The sequence below is a fragment of the Colius striatus genome, chromosome 3, assembly GCF_028858725.1.
Source record: "Colius striatus isolate bColStr4 chromosome 3, bColStr4.1.hap1, whole genome shotgun sequence".
Taxonomy (NCBI): Eukaryota; Metazoa; Chordata; class Aves; order Coliiformes; family Coliidae; genus Colius; species Colius striatus.
In genome coordinates, this window is record NC_084761.1 from 61,674,520 (window position 1) to 61,692,441 (window position 17,922).

Here is a 17,922-nt window from a genome sequence, read left to right on the forward strand (position 1 = left end):
AGAAACTTCCCATTCATCTAACACAAGAGTTTTTCACACAGAGCTTCAAAATCCCCATTTTTAAACCCATGATATTTAAAATACGATTGTTTTGTGAAACTCTACCTGAGAAAAGTGTAATAAAAATCTTCTTTAAAAGATTTTTCCCTCTTATTTTATAAAAAAATCAAAAAGTAATCACTGACAGGAATTCCCTGAACAACTGCTACACTTTGAAGTTACTATTGCTTTTGCTTCACAGACCACCTGTGACTGTAAAAATATCAGCTAATCACACCAAGAGAGCACTGCAGCAGCAGGTGTATTTACCTACATTGATTCCAGCTGTCAGGGGAATAAAAAAGAATGAAAACACAGCTAATATTGTTAAACGCAAAAACATCTAAAAATGTTTGGTGCCTGACTCAGCAGCTTAATAGTAACAAAACTAGTCACAAAATCCTGAGATTCTGACACATCTGCTCTACAGACATTCCTGTAATGTTCTTTTGCTGTAAATTTAATGGAGCTTATGTGGAGGAATGAACAGACCCCCTAGAGAGAATACTTGTAGTTCAGTGGCTAAAGTATAACAAACATACCAGTTGTAGATTACAACTAAAGTAAATTTAACTGTTTCACTGATGTTTCCTCACATAGAGACTACAGATAATAGCACTGAACAAGGATGAACAAAGTCTTTAATGAGTTACAACAGTCATGTAGAACTAAATCCAAACAAATGCTAACAGAAAAAACAATCAGCATCACTGGTGTTTTAACCCTGTGATAACAGATTCACTCCAGTTTACATAGTCTTACTTGTAGATTCCATTTGAAAGATTAACCTTGACTTCACTGAAAATTAGGACAGGATATATTTCATTGGTAGTCTACAGTTACTGGCTGGCTGGATGAGGAGAGAGCAGTGGATGTCATCTACCTTGACTTCAGTGAGACTTTTGACATTGTCTCCTATAACCTCACTAATACTTACCATGTCAAGGGGATGGGGGCAACACTTTCTTCTGTAGTATCCAGTGACAGGACTAGGGGCAACAGAAAGAAGCTGGAACCCAAAAAGTTCCATTTAAACTTAAGGAAAAACTGCTTTACTGTGAGGGTGATGGAGCATTGGCACAGGCTGCCCAGGGAGGGTGCAGTCTCCTTCTCTGGAGATTTTCAAAACCTGCCTGGACATGTTCCCGAGTGATCTGATCTAGGTGGATCTGTTTGAACTGGGGGGTTACACTGGATGATCTTTAGAGGTCCCTTTTAACCCCTACCATTCTGTGATTCTGTGAATCATTGGGTTTTTATTTATCTCTTTGCACTTCACTGCCTGAATACTCTGAAGATATATACTGAATGTATCTGATATATATATTGATATACTGAAATACTGATATATATACTGATATACTGAATATATACTGATACATAAACTGAATATATCTGTAGTGATTTAAGGTAAGAGCTCCTTTGATGAAAGCTTGTTGTGGGCTACAGTGAACTCCATGTAACGAGATGCTCTAAAGATCCAGTGACAGAAGTGAGGCTTCCAAATAAATGACTTTCGTGATGAAGTTCAATAGAAAGCCATCAAAAATGGCAACTCTAGTTTCAACATGTTTTGGATTTGTTTTTTTTTTTTACCAGCTTTGTAATATACCAACTTGTAACATCAGGCAGCAATCATTCTAAGGCGCAGGACACAAACATCTAAACAACTTTACTTGTAAATGATATGTTAATGTGTGCTTTTATTACCCAATGATTTTATTCAAGTAAACAAAGAATAATTGAAGTGTTTATGACAAGACATGGATTTTACTCAGTCCTCCCTTTTAACTTTTCCTAGATTAAGTTTAACAAAGTTTCAATAAAATGATCAGCAAGCCAGCAAGTTAAGAAAATTATCAAATAGCACTTCAATTACCTATGGAACAATCCTCAAGGTGCTAAAGTTATATTAAAAATAAATTCTGGTATCTTTTGACACACAAAGAGATAGAGACAAAAGCAGCTTTGTTAGCTGTAGGTGACTGTCATGCTCTAGGAACTGCTCCTTTGCAGGGCTGAATGTGCCACAAAAAAAGGGCAAGTGCACAGCATATCAGTGACAAGGAAATGACTGTGATTAAGATTCCTAACTTCCACTGCACAAGAAAGTGACATAAAGATTTCCAGCTGTCTTCACATCATGTCAGAGTCAAGGCAATACTCCCTGAGGGCTTGTACCACCAGGGATGTTTGGATGTCCCCTATTTAAATGGATTCTCAGCTGTTGTGAAACAAGTGAGAAACATCCACAGGGAGATGTTCCTTATCTTTGAATTAAAGCTCTGAAATCTTCTCTAATACTCCTCATCTCCCTTTCCTTCCTGGTCAACATTTGCACACAATTTTCTTTTCAAGAGAAAAGAAAACCTGTACTGTATCTTAGAATAATTAAGCATTTTCAAAATAAGTCTTGTGTAGAGGCAGAGCCCTTCCTGCTCTCTGCCTTTTATTCAAAATTTCTGCCAAATACACATTTAAATGGAAAAGTGGAATATTTAAATAGTTCAATGTCTACTATTCACAATTTCTGGTTACTTAGTTCTTATGAAATCAGGTAGATTAGGAGATCCATTGAATGTTGGTCTCTTTGCCTGTGAATGACCACCATTCCACATTATGAGCTCTTGTTGCAATTTGTTTTTCCAGTGACCTAAGCCCTACTTTTTTGAAGACACAGGTAAAACTTGGCATTACTTGGAAGTAAATATAAAACAGTTTTCTGTGGTGTTTAGAATCATGGTTCAATCCATGGGTTTGCAGAAGTTTAAGAACTGTACGGATGTACGGTACTATCTATTGAATTCATGACTTAAGTGACTCCAGTAGAGAAGCACATCCATTTCAGCTATTTCACTTAGATGTAGATTTTCAAACAGAGATGAATTGCCTATGCTGTGAAAGTATCAGCACTATAATTTTGCAACTATGTTCACTTCCCTGAAAGTACACAGTCAGCTTTTTAAATCTTACACTAGATTACAGGACCAGTCTACAACCATTTAGAAATAAATTACCAAGATAATTAAATTAGGAAACTAGAGATGAGGCTTAGTTGCACTACACAAAGCCATAATAAAATAGAAGATATTAAAAACAGTGCATCATCAACATACTTTGTACTCGTTCACATGATTATGAAAGTGAAAATGAATAATCATTTTAAAAAGTTACACCTGGGGAACTGTAGCACTTTCTTCCTCTACATTTAGATGTTAATAGGACAAAAGAAATTAAATGCAATCTACTACTTGCTCAGTTGGCTTACTTAGCAAAGGGCTAGAAACCATGAAGTGAAACTGAGTGAATCCTGGAATTTTATTACATGCAGCACCTAGGAAATAAAGCAAAAAAGGATTTAATTTGCTACATTCAGTATTAGTGTCTTTGTCATTGTACTTTATCATCTAAAGACACAGTTACTAATTCTACTAATGTGATGTAATTATTCTTTTACAATCCATTTAACCCAAAACATCTTGAAAGTACTTTTTAAGTAAAAATACAGTACTACTGATTGCAGTAGTGCAATTAATGCCCTTATAACACAATTCAAAACAGTAACGTAGGTTAGGAAAATCTTTCTCTTTCAATCCTGATTAACTTAATGAGTTCCTCCAATAATAATCTCTTAAATGTAGAACTATGAGAAGTAAGAGATCAAAGAATAGCAATAAGCAGTCTAACTGAATAAGCCTTGTTGATTAGCAAATTGTATTTCCTACTGATCTAAGAGTTTGCTAATGAGATGTCTGGCATGATGACTGATCTTGGATTGCTTTGAAGCTATGCTTGACAGTCACATTCTCCCTGCCTTATGTCATATCTAGGGGAGGCAAAAACATTCTTTTTAAAAAAAAACTTCATACTAATCATACACAGGCCAGAAAAACATATGAAAGTCATAAATATTTTTAATTTTTGCTAAGATTTGCATAAAGATTTTGAAATGCTGAGGAAAAATGAAAATATCTCCAGTTCTCAACAGGACTCAGTTGTTCAACTAACCAGCATTTGGTATAAGGAGCCACCAGTACTGCTGGAAAGTTCAAATGATAGAGACTTCTGCTTTAAAATCCACTTTTGGGTTTGTACTTCTGTGACCCAGAACTTTGTCTGTTAAGCAACATACATACCATAACTTCCAGTTGTATTGGCACATATAACAGCACCAAAGAACTTTGGAGCATACTTCTGGATTCTGGAAATAACTTTCTGACAGGCTACTGTTGGGTCTGTTCCCATCCTCATATACTCCACAGCTTGATAACTGAAAAAAAACCCACAAACAACCCCACACTCAGAAAGTTAGCTATACTCAGGTTATGTATTATAAACTATCGTCAAGAGACCTTGATTTCTTTGGATAATGGAAACACATGCTAAATAATCTTTAGCCAAACTTCATATTGGCAGTTCTTACTCCAAATCCTACATGAAAAGTAATTACAAATAGGAGGCAAAGGGACTGTAAAATGTCACACCATTCTATCATTCTAAAGCAGAACCAAGTCTGAGATAACTCAGTGGTCATTTGCAGCAGGAAAAGCTAACAGCCCAGTAAAAGAACTGCAAAAAAGCAGTTAAAAAGAGTTAGTGGCTTGTATTTTTCATTGCATAATTAAGTTTGACACTAAAAGCTATTACTGGTTTTAAAAAAGACCAATGCTGAGATTTTTTTGAAGAAAATTGACCTCTGATATTACATTACTGCTAAATTACTAACTTCAGTAAGCATTAAAAAAACCTTTTAGAATAAACTTAAGTTTATGAAAACCTCAAAGCTGATATATTTTCTTAATTTTATGAATATGAAGGTACAATGTTTTGATAAAACTTGAAGCCCCTTTCTATTTTTTTTTGCAAGCCAATTAAAATAAATTATTGCTCTAAATGAGAGAGTAATCAAAGTGAACTTCCTTTGTATCTACAGTATCATTAGACAAATGACTATACGGCCATTCCTTTAGATTGCATTTTGAAAATGTCCAGAGGCAAAAAAAAATCCTTCTGTTTACAGCTTCCTTCAGAATCTGAAGATTAAAAGAAAATGCACAATGTAACTTACCAGCAAACAACATTATTTTGTTTTGAAGAGATGCATAGACCAAGACCAACTCTTGTTACACTAAAGCTCACCCACAGATAGCACTAGCTATAGATGTTAAACTACCTCAGAACAGAACTTCCCTTGCATTTTTAGACTCCCTATTATATTTGATGTAGTCTAACAATCAAATAGACTGAAGTTATCTGAAGATAACTATACTTGAATAAAAAGCTGTATTTCACAGAGGTCTCTTCACTAATCACAATTCAGTAAGATATCTCAAAGAAGGCAGAGAAAAAATACTAGCAAGTTTAAACTTCATTTGACACTTCCTGCACTTCTGGCAGGTCAATTCTCTTCATAGATTCATAGAATGGTGGGGTTGGAAGGTACCTTTAGAGATCATCTAGTCCAATGCCCCTGCAGAAGGTGGTCCACCTAGATCAGGTCACATAGGAATATGTCCAGGTGGGTCTTGAAGACCTCCAAGGAAGGAGACTCCACAACCCCTTTCGGCAGCCTGTTCCACTACTCCATCATCCTCACAGTGAAATAGTTTTTCCTTATACTTAAGTGGAATTTTTTGTGTTCCAGCTTCATCCCATTAACCCTTGTTTTCATGTGGGAATATCTAAATAATATGGAATTACGAAAGACCTGTATCTACTAGGAATCAAGTCATTTTTTTGAAACTCACACAAAATGTTTTAAGCATTACAGCTAAATCCTTCAGGTGCTAAACTATAATGTAAACTTGCATTGATTAACCTCACAGTAGAGCTCAACTCACTACTACTGTTGGTATCTGAAACATCGGGATAATTCAGGAAGTTGTCAATTGCCTTTTATTTCAGGACTGGCCTGGAACTCCTTGAAATTCTTTGAGGACATTTGTAAATATGCAACAGCTAGTAGGCATTGATAACTGCTAGAGTTTCAGAAAAGAACCTGACTAATATGAAGGCCACTGGTACGTATTCCTTCAAGCGTTAGTGCCCATTATGTTTGGCACAGACTTCCGTAACTCATTCCTGCTGAGACTGACCCATAAGAATGACTGGTAAGACTCAGTGATGAAAATCACCATATTTTACACAGGTTATGCAACCATGACAACAGCCCTAAAAACACACTCCAGCTTCAAATTAGATATAATTACATAGGATTACAGTGTTACGGTGACACCTCTCCACCCTCTCAAGCAATCTGGGACTCACTCTTCATCCTTTCTACAATTTATAACACCCATTTCCCACACAACAAAACACTTTGGAGGAAGCTAATCAGTTCTGTCAAAAAGCATGGAGGTTGTGAATACTCTCATTACTAAGCTGCCTGTCTCCTCACAGCTTGGCAATATGAAGGGGACCTGTCATCAAGATACTTAAGAAGTTACTTGTTTTAAGACAGATCATAAGAATGACTTGATTGTGCTACTGTTCTTTCCTCTTCCCACCTCTCCAGCAGCCACTAAATCAAGCTGCCTTTTTAGTCAATTACCTCATTTGCCGGGTTCATATTTTGCTAGACAAAGCTGGCAAAGTCTGCCCTAAGGACAAACCTGGGTAAGAAGCGCATCATGGTGTCACCATCCCCAGTGGCTGCAGCTCCTCCAGCTGTACTGTCTGCATAAGATCCTGCTCCAGCTATTGGAGAATCTCCTACACGGCTGTAGGGAACAATAACAAAAACAATCTCAAAACCTGTGAACTACAGAAAAGGATAATTTACTAATTCCTGTGGGACTGCATTAATGTAATAGCACTTGGCCTGATACTGGCAAGTTCTTCTGACTTGGGCATACTGTTAACTTTATCAACCTTGCTGCCTCCAGCTGTCAGTGTTATAACGCACAGGAGAAGAGAACAGGTAAAAAGGTCACTCCACTGCAGTCAGGAGACTTGTCTTAAAACTACCAATAAAAGTGATCTGTGATAAACTGACTGACCTGAGGTTTAATCCACCTCCAATGCACAACTGTTTCCTATTATACCGACTATGGTATTTGGTGACCTCATTAATGTTCACAAATATGTAAAGGGGGAGTGTCACAAGGATGGAGCCAGGCTCTTCTCAATGATGGACAATGACAGGACATGGTGCAATGGGTACAAGCTGGAACACAAAAGGTTCCAAAGAAATACAAGGAAGAATTTCTCCACTGTGAGGGTGACAGAACACTGGAACAGGCTGCCAGGTGGGCTATTGAGCCTCCTTCTCTGGGGACATTCAAAACCCACCTGGACAAGTTCCTGTGTGACCTACTCTAGGTGGTCCTGCTCTGCTGGGGAGTCAGACTAGATAATCTTTTGAGGTCCCTTCCAACCCTTAAGATTCTGTGATTCTGTGACTATAGTTAGGGCAGTAAGGTTTAGCCAGTGGGCAACAGTGAGCTGCTGGGGACATAAGTATGTTCAATAACTTGTTGCTAAATCCAGAAGTTGTCTGACTTGGTTGACAGACAAGATTCCCAACTGGATAGAAGAAAAATCCTCTCAAAGACAAAATTCCTCACAACTGTTCAAGTTGTTTGTGAATTAAACCAGCTGAAAAGCAAGCATTCCCTCAAACACACACAAATCACCTTGCAACTGAATCAGTTTCTCAGCATTAGGATTTATGTCAGAAATAAGCAAGGCCATTTTGTGATCATCACAACCTAAAACACATAACCTTCAGAAAAGCCTAATATAGGAAATAGGATTTTTTTATTTTTTTTTTTGTAAAACTATAGATACCAACCCTGGAATCTTGTGAGCTGCACCATTAGTGGATGTCCCAGAAGCAATGGTTCCATTCCCACCAATTACAACCATACCTAAAATGTTCAATACAGATGAAACATATTCAGAAACACTCCTAACAAATTTGTTACATTGGCATTATTGTTATCAAACAGAACAATGATACCCAGGCTACTGAAATTACTGGTATCCTGAAACACAGAAAAGTTATACTCTTAAAGAAAACAATTTTTCTGTAAGACACATTTAGAAACTTTTTGGGTGTACTACAAGAGCTCAGAACACAATCTAATACGGCGAGTGCCACACTGTTCAGAGCAGTATTTCACTGCTGCCCAAGCAGTCACTGTCTCCTGTTAGCCAATAGACACGGACCTAGTATCATCATATCCCGTACCAGTATCGTCAGAACAAAAAAAGGTCTGGAAATTATAAGTGGTGCTTGAGGGACATGGAAAAAAAAAGTCAGAATCATGAGCTTAAATTTGGTAGAACATGAAATACTGTCTAAAGTAACAAGAATTACATGAAAAGCAATCAAACATGTGGATAAGCCTATCCCTTGCTAATTCTGTGCTGATAAGAAAGCCACTGCCTTGTTAGAGAAGCTCAGACTGGCACTTGGAACAGGACTTGGGATCAGATGCTTCTTCATAAAGCAAGACCTTGCCTCTTTAGGAGAGGGCAGAAGTTGCTACTAGCATCAAACTCCAGTACAAAGTGAAAGCCAAGAAGCAGTATTCAAATTCTCCTCTCACTAAGCAGAACCTCCTTTCACAGAAAAGTTTCCTGATCAGTAGAAGGTAAAAAGCATAGTGGCACTTACTCCATGGCCATCATTAGCCTCTGCAAAAGGACGGGAAGGACATAAGTTCCTATCAACTTCCTAAATGCATTCTGCATGAAGACTTCTCTCAAAATATGTTAGTCAAGGAGATATTTCATATATAAAACAAACAATGGGGTGGGACAACTTGAAATACAAATATAAGCACCATCATTTACTACAAAACAGCTTAAGACTACTTAATAATTCAATTATTGAATTGTATTTAGCAAATCCCCCTGTCATCCTGACACTCCACAATTTCTGGGTTTTCTAGAATATATTGAAGACTGGATATCCCAGTAATGACGACAACTTATCAAATTCTTAATTGCTGGACTTCCACAGAACATTAACTTGTTATTAGTACAGTGGACTGGAAGCAAATAAGAAAGATTTACACTGAAAATAATTTGTTAATTCTTGGTATTGCAAATACCGTCAGGCAAAAAGTTCCGAGTTGCTAAATTGAGAAAAATCCAGTCTAAAACAAAGAACTTAGACTTCAAAGTATAAAGCTTTGAAAGACATGAATCTGTAACTGCTCCAGTCCTTTGTCTCACCTGCTCGTTAATCAGCTTATAGGCTTAGCAATAAACAGTACTCCATCAGTGAACTCATAGAAGTCTTTGGGGATTACTACTGCTAACTTATTTTAAGCATAGTAGTTTCTGTACAAATTTATTTACTTAAAAGCCAGAATAGAATAAAAACAAAAGTAAGCTTTATTTTTAAGTTTAAGGATAGCATAACAAACATTGCTTTTGGTTGCCAATATGCCTGTTTGCTCATTTCTTCTACACTTCAAAGCCTTTTTAAGTTGGCCTGACACCTACACAGCAGACTTGGCCTAAGTTAACCATAACCAAGATAAAAATAATTATTTTTAACGCTGATCAGTTTTCTAAGCATCCACAGGAGCCTGAGCAATGATGCCACGACATTTGAGGTAAAAGCAGTAGAGTAATGAAAAAATAGTTAAAGGCAAAAAATGAAGCAAGTGGCTGTACAGTCAGTGCACTGGAAAAAAACCTCCAAAACCAAATCTTACTTTTAGATGCTCCATCCTAACACAAACACAATCTTGGGATCACCATAAACAGGAAATAATGCCTATATGAAATACTTTTCTTTAAACTAAATATGGCTTAACCTGTAGGGGAATGAGGAAAAAAAATAGCACCAGTTACCAAAGCTTGTTACCAATAGTATCATGATTATGAATATTTCTTTCTGAGATGGTCTGTTCTTCTTTACAAGTCACTTTTCCAGGCCGTTTGTATGGTCCACAGGATTTTGAAGAGTCTGGTACCACGTTCTGTAATTATTTGATTTACATGAAAAATATATTATGTTTCGTTACAGATAAACTTAAAAAATACAACCAATACCTATAATCTAGCAGTCAGGTATCAGATGCCTGATACTTAAACTATACAGCTATACTGAATTCCCACAAGCTATTTCACATAAAGACTGATTTATAGTATTATAGGGTAAAAAGTTTTTCGTACGAGAAAGGTATGTTGTTCAAATTAAAGATTCTGTTTTGCTCAACTGCGTCAAATAAAAAGCTCATTCTTCATCAAAACAAGGAGAATTGTAACTCTAAAAAAACCAATCAGATTAACTGAGCTTTTTTTACTAATGTCAAGATGTTACATAAAGTCAGTATCATAGCCAAAGATATTTTCCAAAATGAAAATCAGAATGCGTTGAATTAAGATGGTTCAGCAATGCAGCATTTCATATCCAAGGAACAATGAAGACAGCATACAAACAGGTAGAAATCTGCAACATCAGTCCCAATATAACAACAAAAATCCCCTACCCTCACCATAATAGGCAATTTTAACAAAGACAGCTGCACTAATGTGGTATGTTCACAGGTCTGCAGAAAGCTGTTCTATTAAAGGACCTTAACTGATAGCATACGAATCATTTTCTGAAATGTATACCTGCACCAAAAAATACATGTACTATTTTGTTTAGTTTGAGAAGTCCTGCCTAAATTTAGAGCTAAAAAGGTTCCCACAGCAAAACACTACAGCAGCAATATCAAAATCAGCAGGACCTAAGAAATAAGAGCTAGAAATATACACTTCCCAAGTCTGCCAAATGCTTGGTAAATGAAAGTTTGTCCATTTAATAAGAATTTTTTTTTCCTCTTTCATGTGTAAAGCACAACTTGAACATAATGAGAAAGGAAGAAGTAATGCTGCATTACTGACTTTCTACACCCTCAATTCACCACCACCACTGCACTGTACCTTCCAGTAGTTTGGCTGACAGCTTTGATTAAGCCACTTCGCATACATTGAAAGAGATTTCTGAGTAGTTAAATCTTCATATGGAAATCCCATTCTTACAGCAAATAAGGAGGCTTTAAAAGTAATAACAAAAAAAATCCCAAAACATTAATTTATTCACATTTTAATACATTTTATGATACTGCATTCCTGTAATGTTATCACAAAATTCAACACTCTCTATTACAGTGATGTACAGCTGCAGTAACAAACTTCTCTTTTATATAAAATTTCCTAAATTCATCCCAACTCTCCCACTGAAATATAAACAAATTAAACTCTCTTAATCAGCCGAACACAAATAATCCAGGGCAAAAGTGGCCTGGGATGTATGTCACAAATATTTAATAACTGATACAAATAATTGTATTTTCCTTAAAAAGCTAGTCTTTCATGAAATGTAAGTAACATAGTGGCACAAAATTTGCCACTAAACCACCGGTATCTGGAGAAGTCAATTCGTCAGCTTACATCATATGACACTTTTTCCTCGCAGCTTTAATATAAGCATGTATTAAGGGGGGAAAAGAAGTACCACTACAAGACGCTGTGCTTCTAAAAATGGCTTTTGTAGTTAAGGGGAAAAAAAAAAAAAAAAAGATCAACTGTTCTCTCATCTTTTAGTTGTAGATACCTTTGATATTACCTGGGAACAGATACTGTTGCTAGATTCAGATGTTTCAACAATTTGTATTACCAATCCTTAACAACAACGTCACCCTAAGACACCGCTGAACAAGCTTCTCCAGTTAAAGAATTATGAAAAGCTTTCAATTATTTCTATACAGCTTTTCTGTGTTTTTCTTAAAAATCAACACTAAAATTAAAGTCTACACACTCAGAGGAAAATAAAACTGGCAGCTTCAATGAAACAGATATTTATTTTCCCATTTCTAGAACAAATAGGCAGGGTTTTCTCTGTAGTTGGGTTTTTTCTTTTTAGGGCAAAATTGTTTTCTCAGTCATTTTCTCATGACTTTTGAAGCCATCAAGCAGAGTTGGTCATCTTTACTTTCTGAACTTTTCACTTGGAATAATTGTAGAACAAAAAAGGAAAAGGTCAGGCACGCTGTGATTATGAAACTTTCTGTTGGAGATAAATCTCAGTATTTCTTGGCAGATGATAACCAAAACAAATTTTTTTCCTCGGTTGTAATAATTCTGCACTGAATGTCCCTCACCAGACTTGGTTCTGTATTGGTATATGTGGCCTTTATTACTAGTTTCCTAAGACTCGTCCTAAAGAAATTAGGCAATGAATGGAGAAAGCAGTTTTCAACAGTGCAAGAGCCGATCAGTGTTGTTCTATGTATCTGTTCAACAAAGCTACACCAAAGGCAAGAAATAGGAAGCAGGTAACTGCAGCCTTGCTTTGATCACTGAGGTAGTGATGGAACTACTAAACCCAGAAGCCCTTTACAAGCACATGAAGGTGATTTGGAGTAGTCAGCATGGCTTCACAAGAGGAAAGTTATGCTTGATCAGCCTGCTAACCATCTGTGATGAAGTAACTGGCTGGCTAGATGAGAGTGGTGGATATTGTCTGCCTTGACTTCCACGAGGTTTTTACACCGTCTCCCATAAGACCCTTAAAAAGTAGTTGATAAAGTAGTGGCTGGGGGAGCAGATAGTAAGATGGACTGAAAACTGGCTGAAGTGCTTAGCTCAGAGGGTATGAAGTGGTATGAAGTCTAGTTGGTGCCAGTAACTAGTGGTGTACCACTACAGTCAGTATTGAGTCCAGTAATGTTCATTAATGATCTGGATGATGAGGTAGAGTAGATTTTGCAGATTATACAAAACTGGAAGGAGTGGCTAAAGCATCAGAGGTTTATGCTGACATCTAGAGTGCTCGACACGCTGGAAAAAGGGGTTGATAAAGTTCAACAGAAAGAAGTGCAAATGCCTGCAGAGAAATAATTCCACACACCAGTACCTGCTGGGAACAACAGGAGGAAAGCAGCTTGGTGTGAAAACATCTGGTTCTGATGGGCAGCAAAGGCAGGTAACCACACAGGCTGAGCTCCAGAATTACAAGTGCTGCCAGCAGGTTGCAATAAATGATTCTTCCTCTCTACTCAGCTCCTGGAGTAATGTGTCCAGTTCTGGGCTTCCCAGTACAACACAGACATGGACACACTAGGGACAGTCCAGCAAAACGCTTTACTATTTTATCTACCTTTCATGGTGAAAATGTAAATATGTTTCATAGAATCACCGAATCTTAAGGGTTGGAAGGGACCCTGAAAGATCATCTAGTCCAACGCCCCTGCCAGTTCTCATTCATTAAAGACAACTATAGTTTCCTTTATCTATGTTCATATTTCCATACATTCACAAGAAATACTATTCCTCTCAATTTCTCCACAGCTTTGATTCATTCACTAACATTTATTACCATCTCCAATTTTTACTCAGATATACAACAGCTTTTTTGTCTTTCTTTTGCCATGACTGATAAGACAGTTTCTTTGAAAAAGTTCTCACTGGCAGGAAGGACTCGAGAGTTAACAGCCTTGTCCCCATGACTTCATTATGCAAATAGCTGTCTTCTTAGGCTGGAAAATGTATTTTAAATCAACACTTTAATTCTTCTGTTTCTTCACCTTCCTTATCTTTTGATTGGTATACTAAGCAGAAAAGTTCAAAATATTTTGATAACTATAAATGACAGTGAAAGGACTATTATAAGCACTTCTTCCTCCTCTATTTAACACCTGACCGATTTCTTTATCAGCAGCACATGTGAAACCTCTCTTACAAAAGCTACTTGTAACCTAATCATGGCCAACTGCTCAAATTAAACAGAATCTGCAAATCGCTCGCTCTCTTTTCAGACCTTCTGTCAAACACTCTCCTCACTTTCCTCTATTGCCCATTTTACTCCATCAAAAAACTACTGTTGCACTTCTTTTTCAGTCATTCTGTATACATTAATTCCTTCAAGAATCTTTTCTTTTCTATCAATTTCAAAGCACCTGACTCGCCCTTAATGCACACATGTCAATTGCCACACATCTCTCTGCATTTCTTTTTGAGCAGACACATACATTTTAGAAGTCCTTAACTGTGAGCCAAGTAATCTTCCACTCACTACACATAGACCTCCCTGCAATGTACATCTCTTTTGAAACCATTATTTTTCTAACAGCAGCACCTCATATTTTAAAGGCTCAACTACTCCTTCAGTTTGCTCTCACTCTTTTCTTGTACCTAGGAGTGCAGCCCCTAATGTAACTTATTACATTAAGTTCTTACTAATATTTTTAAACTATGAAATTTAGTAATGGAGCATGATTACTGTGATAACAAAATGGGATTGTAGTGTCTATTAATTCTGTCCTACCTGTCCTACAGGTTCTACAATGTCTTGCATAAAATCATCTTTGATACCTTTGATATGAGTGGTATTAGCAAAGCCTTGGGATTACAAGTTAATATTTGCAGTTAAATTAGTGGAAAGACCATAAAATTGTATTTTTCTTTTCATCTGCAAGTAATGGACTAAAACCTAATTCATACATATGCAATAACAGAGTAAACACTGAACTATTTGACTAGATGCATTTGATTGTTAGGGAATCTCTCCAGTTATATTACCAAGACTAAGGTCAATTGACAGGTCAATTTTCCCAGGAAGTGCTTTAAGAAGATATGACTTGGAAACGGTTAAAGGAATAATTACCTGACTCTCCTACTAACAACGTATGTTTAGTGTATTCCATGACCTTTCGTGCTACACCGATTGCATTCTTCACATGTCTCAGATCTGCAACTGCCCCAACTTCCAAAGTGTTGCTGGAAATAAGTATTTAAAACTTATTAAAAATACAAGAATAATGGTATATTTTTTCTGAGGGAAAAAAAATCCATTCTCATCTAAATTAGAAAGTCTGCTCCTTTAAAATACTGATCTAATTGTGCAGACAGATGGCATCACAGTAGTGTGGAAAAACTTCACACATATATTGTTTCCTTTCACAGGCACAGGGATGCTGCTCAAGTAACAGTAACTCCATCCACAGTAATATTTTAGAGGAACAATTTACTTACATAAACTCATACCGTGAACCAACCACTTGCAACTGCTTTTTAGTCAAGACAGCTAAATAAAGTATATCAGACAATTGCTCCAGAAGTTAAATATTTACAGAATGAATCTAAAGGGAAAGCTTATAATGCTACATACCATCTGCTTTGCAACTGTTATATCTAGAGCTGGATTATTGCAATTGATGTAAACATTCAATAACAAACATGCTTTGGCTACTCTTCCACCAATTACTTATTTACCTAGTTTCACAAGTGAGCCCTAAACCTACAACATCTCTGTAACAACCCTTACATGAAAGCATGCTAAAAATTACAGAGATGGTTCTTTTCTCCAAGTAGTTTTCTTACCCATCCATAATCATTGCGTCCAGTGTTGTTTCTCCACTTTCATCTGGGCTTCCTCCATATCCCACGCTCTCGTCGCACTGGTCAATCTCACACTGACCACAGCCCCTCTCAACAGCATCCAGCTCAGAACCTCCCAACTGTAATACTCTCCAAGCTGTAATCAACACAAATAACTAAAAGTCACCAGTGAAAAGTCTCCACTACTGTTTTGAACATGAACGTGATAAAGACGCATTCTGTAAGTGGGTAGAAGAGTAAAACATAACTTACAGGTGAAATAACGTCAAATTATATTCAAAAGAATGCAAAACATTACCTTTCTAAACATTGTTTTCTTGCAATTCTCATTAGTGTTTCTGACTGAGAAATTAAGCTTTTTTTCCTCTGACTGGGAAGGTACCATTTACTAAATATCATCATGATTTCTATACATTAAATAATCTGCTCTGCTCAGGACTTTATCCCTGTTTACTTAAAACCTTTTAGAGAGGGGAGGGAGAAGTGGAAGCAAAGCTTTTAGCTCAAAAAAAAAGAAAAAAAGCACTTACAACAAGCAGCTCTCAAAAGCTTTATCTGACAATATTGTGTCCATCTGCAGAATAAGATCTAAAACATACAGTGATCTAAACCTATATAAGTAACCACATAAGAACAAAAAGAAAGTAGAAAGGATATACAAGAAATTAGTGTCTCCACTTTCCTCTCCTACCCTTACTTTTCTATTAAGATCTAGCTCATGGTGCAGTTTCATAAGACATTACAGACATACCAAACACCACCACTTGAATAAACTGGGTCAGGAGGCTTTGCACACATGACATTTCACAAGGTTGTACCACAGGCAAGATTTTCCCTACAGGCAAGATTTTCAAAAATGCCTGGGCTTGCTGCCATTGGCAGCTGCAATCCTGCTTCCTCTTTCGTGTGCTGGCTCTGGTGCTGCTTCTTCTGCCAGACCCAGCACAGCGGAGACAGAAGAAGTGTACAGTCCAGGCCTTTTTGTCAGAACTATTACACTGTCTCAATCACCTTAAGAAGCCTCATCTTGACAAATGCTTCATGAAACTGCCTGCACCAAGGAAAAATTAAGACATTATGTTTAGCATTCAACACCACATACGCTTGACTCCACAATAAACTTCAACGTGAGGAGTACTGCTCCAATTCCTCTTGTCTTTATTACTGTGAGTAGTCTTAACATAAGCTTTCAAAGGCTGCAAAGCAGGGGCTTTGCAGTTTTCCTAACTGTATTTCACTTCTGACCTATACAAGGCACTGGCAAGACTTCCCCAATAACAAAATAACAATTTAAAATGTTTTAAAATCCGTATCTGCAACTAATTTATGTTGCCATAAGAAAACCTGCTTTAAGTATCAGTGATAACATTAAATAACACAGAGCTCCATAAATACAATATTCAGAACGACCTAAATCTTTCAAGGCAAGAATAAATCTCAGATGGACACCACTGAAACCAGGTAGGTCACTGTTGTGAACTGCCACAAGATTCTAAACCACATTATGAGTAATGTTTCTAGTCCAGCTTTTTCCACAGATCATAACCCCCTTCTTGTTTTGTTTTTTTTTTTTTTTAAAGCTATATTTTCCCAACTTTGAAAGTCAAACCATTTGGTTGCAGGCTCTCGGCAACGCCAGGGCTCAGCGAGAGGAAAACCACGAAATCTCTGGGGCTCGAGCTCGGTCCCTGCCCATGCGCCAGGTGACGCGGGTAACCCAGCACGGCGGGGCTAGGCCCGGGCTCCCTCGAGAACTGGCAGGGGTCCGTTCCACGCACGCAGAGCATCGCTGGGCGCAGCTTCCCCGCCGACACCACCTGAGGAGAGCCGCGGATAGGGCGGCGGCACGGGCCCACTGCAGGGGGAAGTCGTTTAACGGAAGCGGGGTCGTAGCTCCCTTCTCGCGCCTCTGGGAGTTATTTTGTGATTAAGCCCAACAGCCCGAACCTCCCGCCGGCCCCTAACACAGCTCTGCCCTGACCCGCCCGGCCTTGCTCTAGGGCACCTGTCTCTGCCGCCTCCCTAAACGCCCAGGTGTTGATGACTAGGGGCAAGGCAGACGCGGAGGCAGCACCCGCCAGATGCAACACGACGAGCACGAGCAAAGCCATCCACCGCCAGCCTCCTCCGCCCGCTACCGCCGCCATGGCGGCCCAGCCACGAACCAGGAGGCGGCGGCGGCGCAGGCGCACACAGCCCTGCCTCACACAGCCCTGCCTCACACAGCCCTGCCTCACACAGCCCTGCCTCACACAGCCCTGCCTCACACAGCCCTGCCTCACACAGCCCTGCCTCACACAGCCCTGCCTCACACAGCCCTGCCTCACACAGCCCTGCCTCACACAGCCCCGCCCCGGCGCGGATGAGTGGGACTAAAGGTGCTCGCGGGCTGAGGTGCTGCTCGCCTCGGGGATGTGGCAGACGGTCTGCTGTGTCTGCAGTGGTGGCTTTCTGGCTTGTGGCAAGGAAGGGTCTAAATTGAGTTGCCAACAAAGGGCAAGACCCAGAGCTGATTGAAATACTGTTTATTTTACG

At 38.3% G+C, this 17,922-nt stretch overlaps 1 protein-coding gene across 2 annotated transcripts; it reads right to left on the reverse strand.

Annotated features, from left to right (window-relative positions):
• Window positions 1-341: 341 nt before the first annotated feature.
• On the reverse strand, window positions 342-17,538 carry AGA (aspartylglucosaminidase). 2 transcript variants are annotated; one of them, XM_061992702.1, is made up of 9 exons: window positions 17,393-17,538; window positions 15,370-15,523; window positions 14,654-14,766; window positions 10,930-11,042; window positions 9,863-9,977; window positions 7,832-7,907; window positions 6,651-6,758; window positions 4,176-4,309; window positions 344-3,373 (listed from the first exon to the last, which is right to left on the reverse strand). In XM_061992702.1, the coding sequence occupies exons 1-9, from the start codon at window positions 17,532-17,534 to the stop codon at window positions 3,273-3,275; spliced, it is 1,056 nt and encodes a 351-aa protein (XP_061848686.1). In that variant the 5' UTR covers window positions 17,535-17,538; the 3' UTR covers window positions 344-3,272. The 2 variants fall into 2 exon arrangements, with proteins under 2 accessions (XP_061848687.1, XP_061848686.1); XM_061992703.1 differs by lacking the exon at window positions 6,651-6,758 and having other exon boundaries at window positions 342-3,373.
• Window positions 17,539-17,922: the final 384 nt, after the last annotated feature.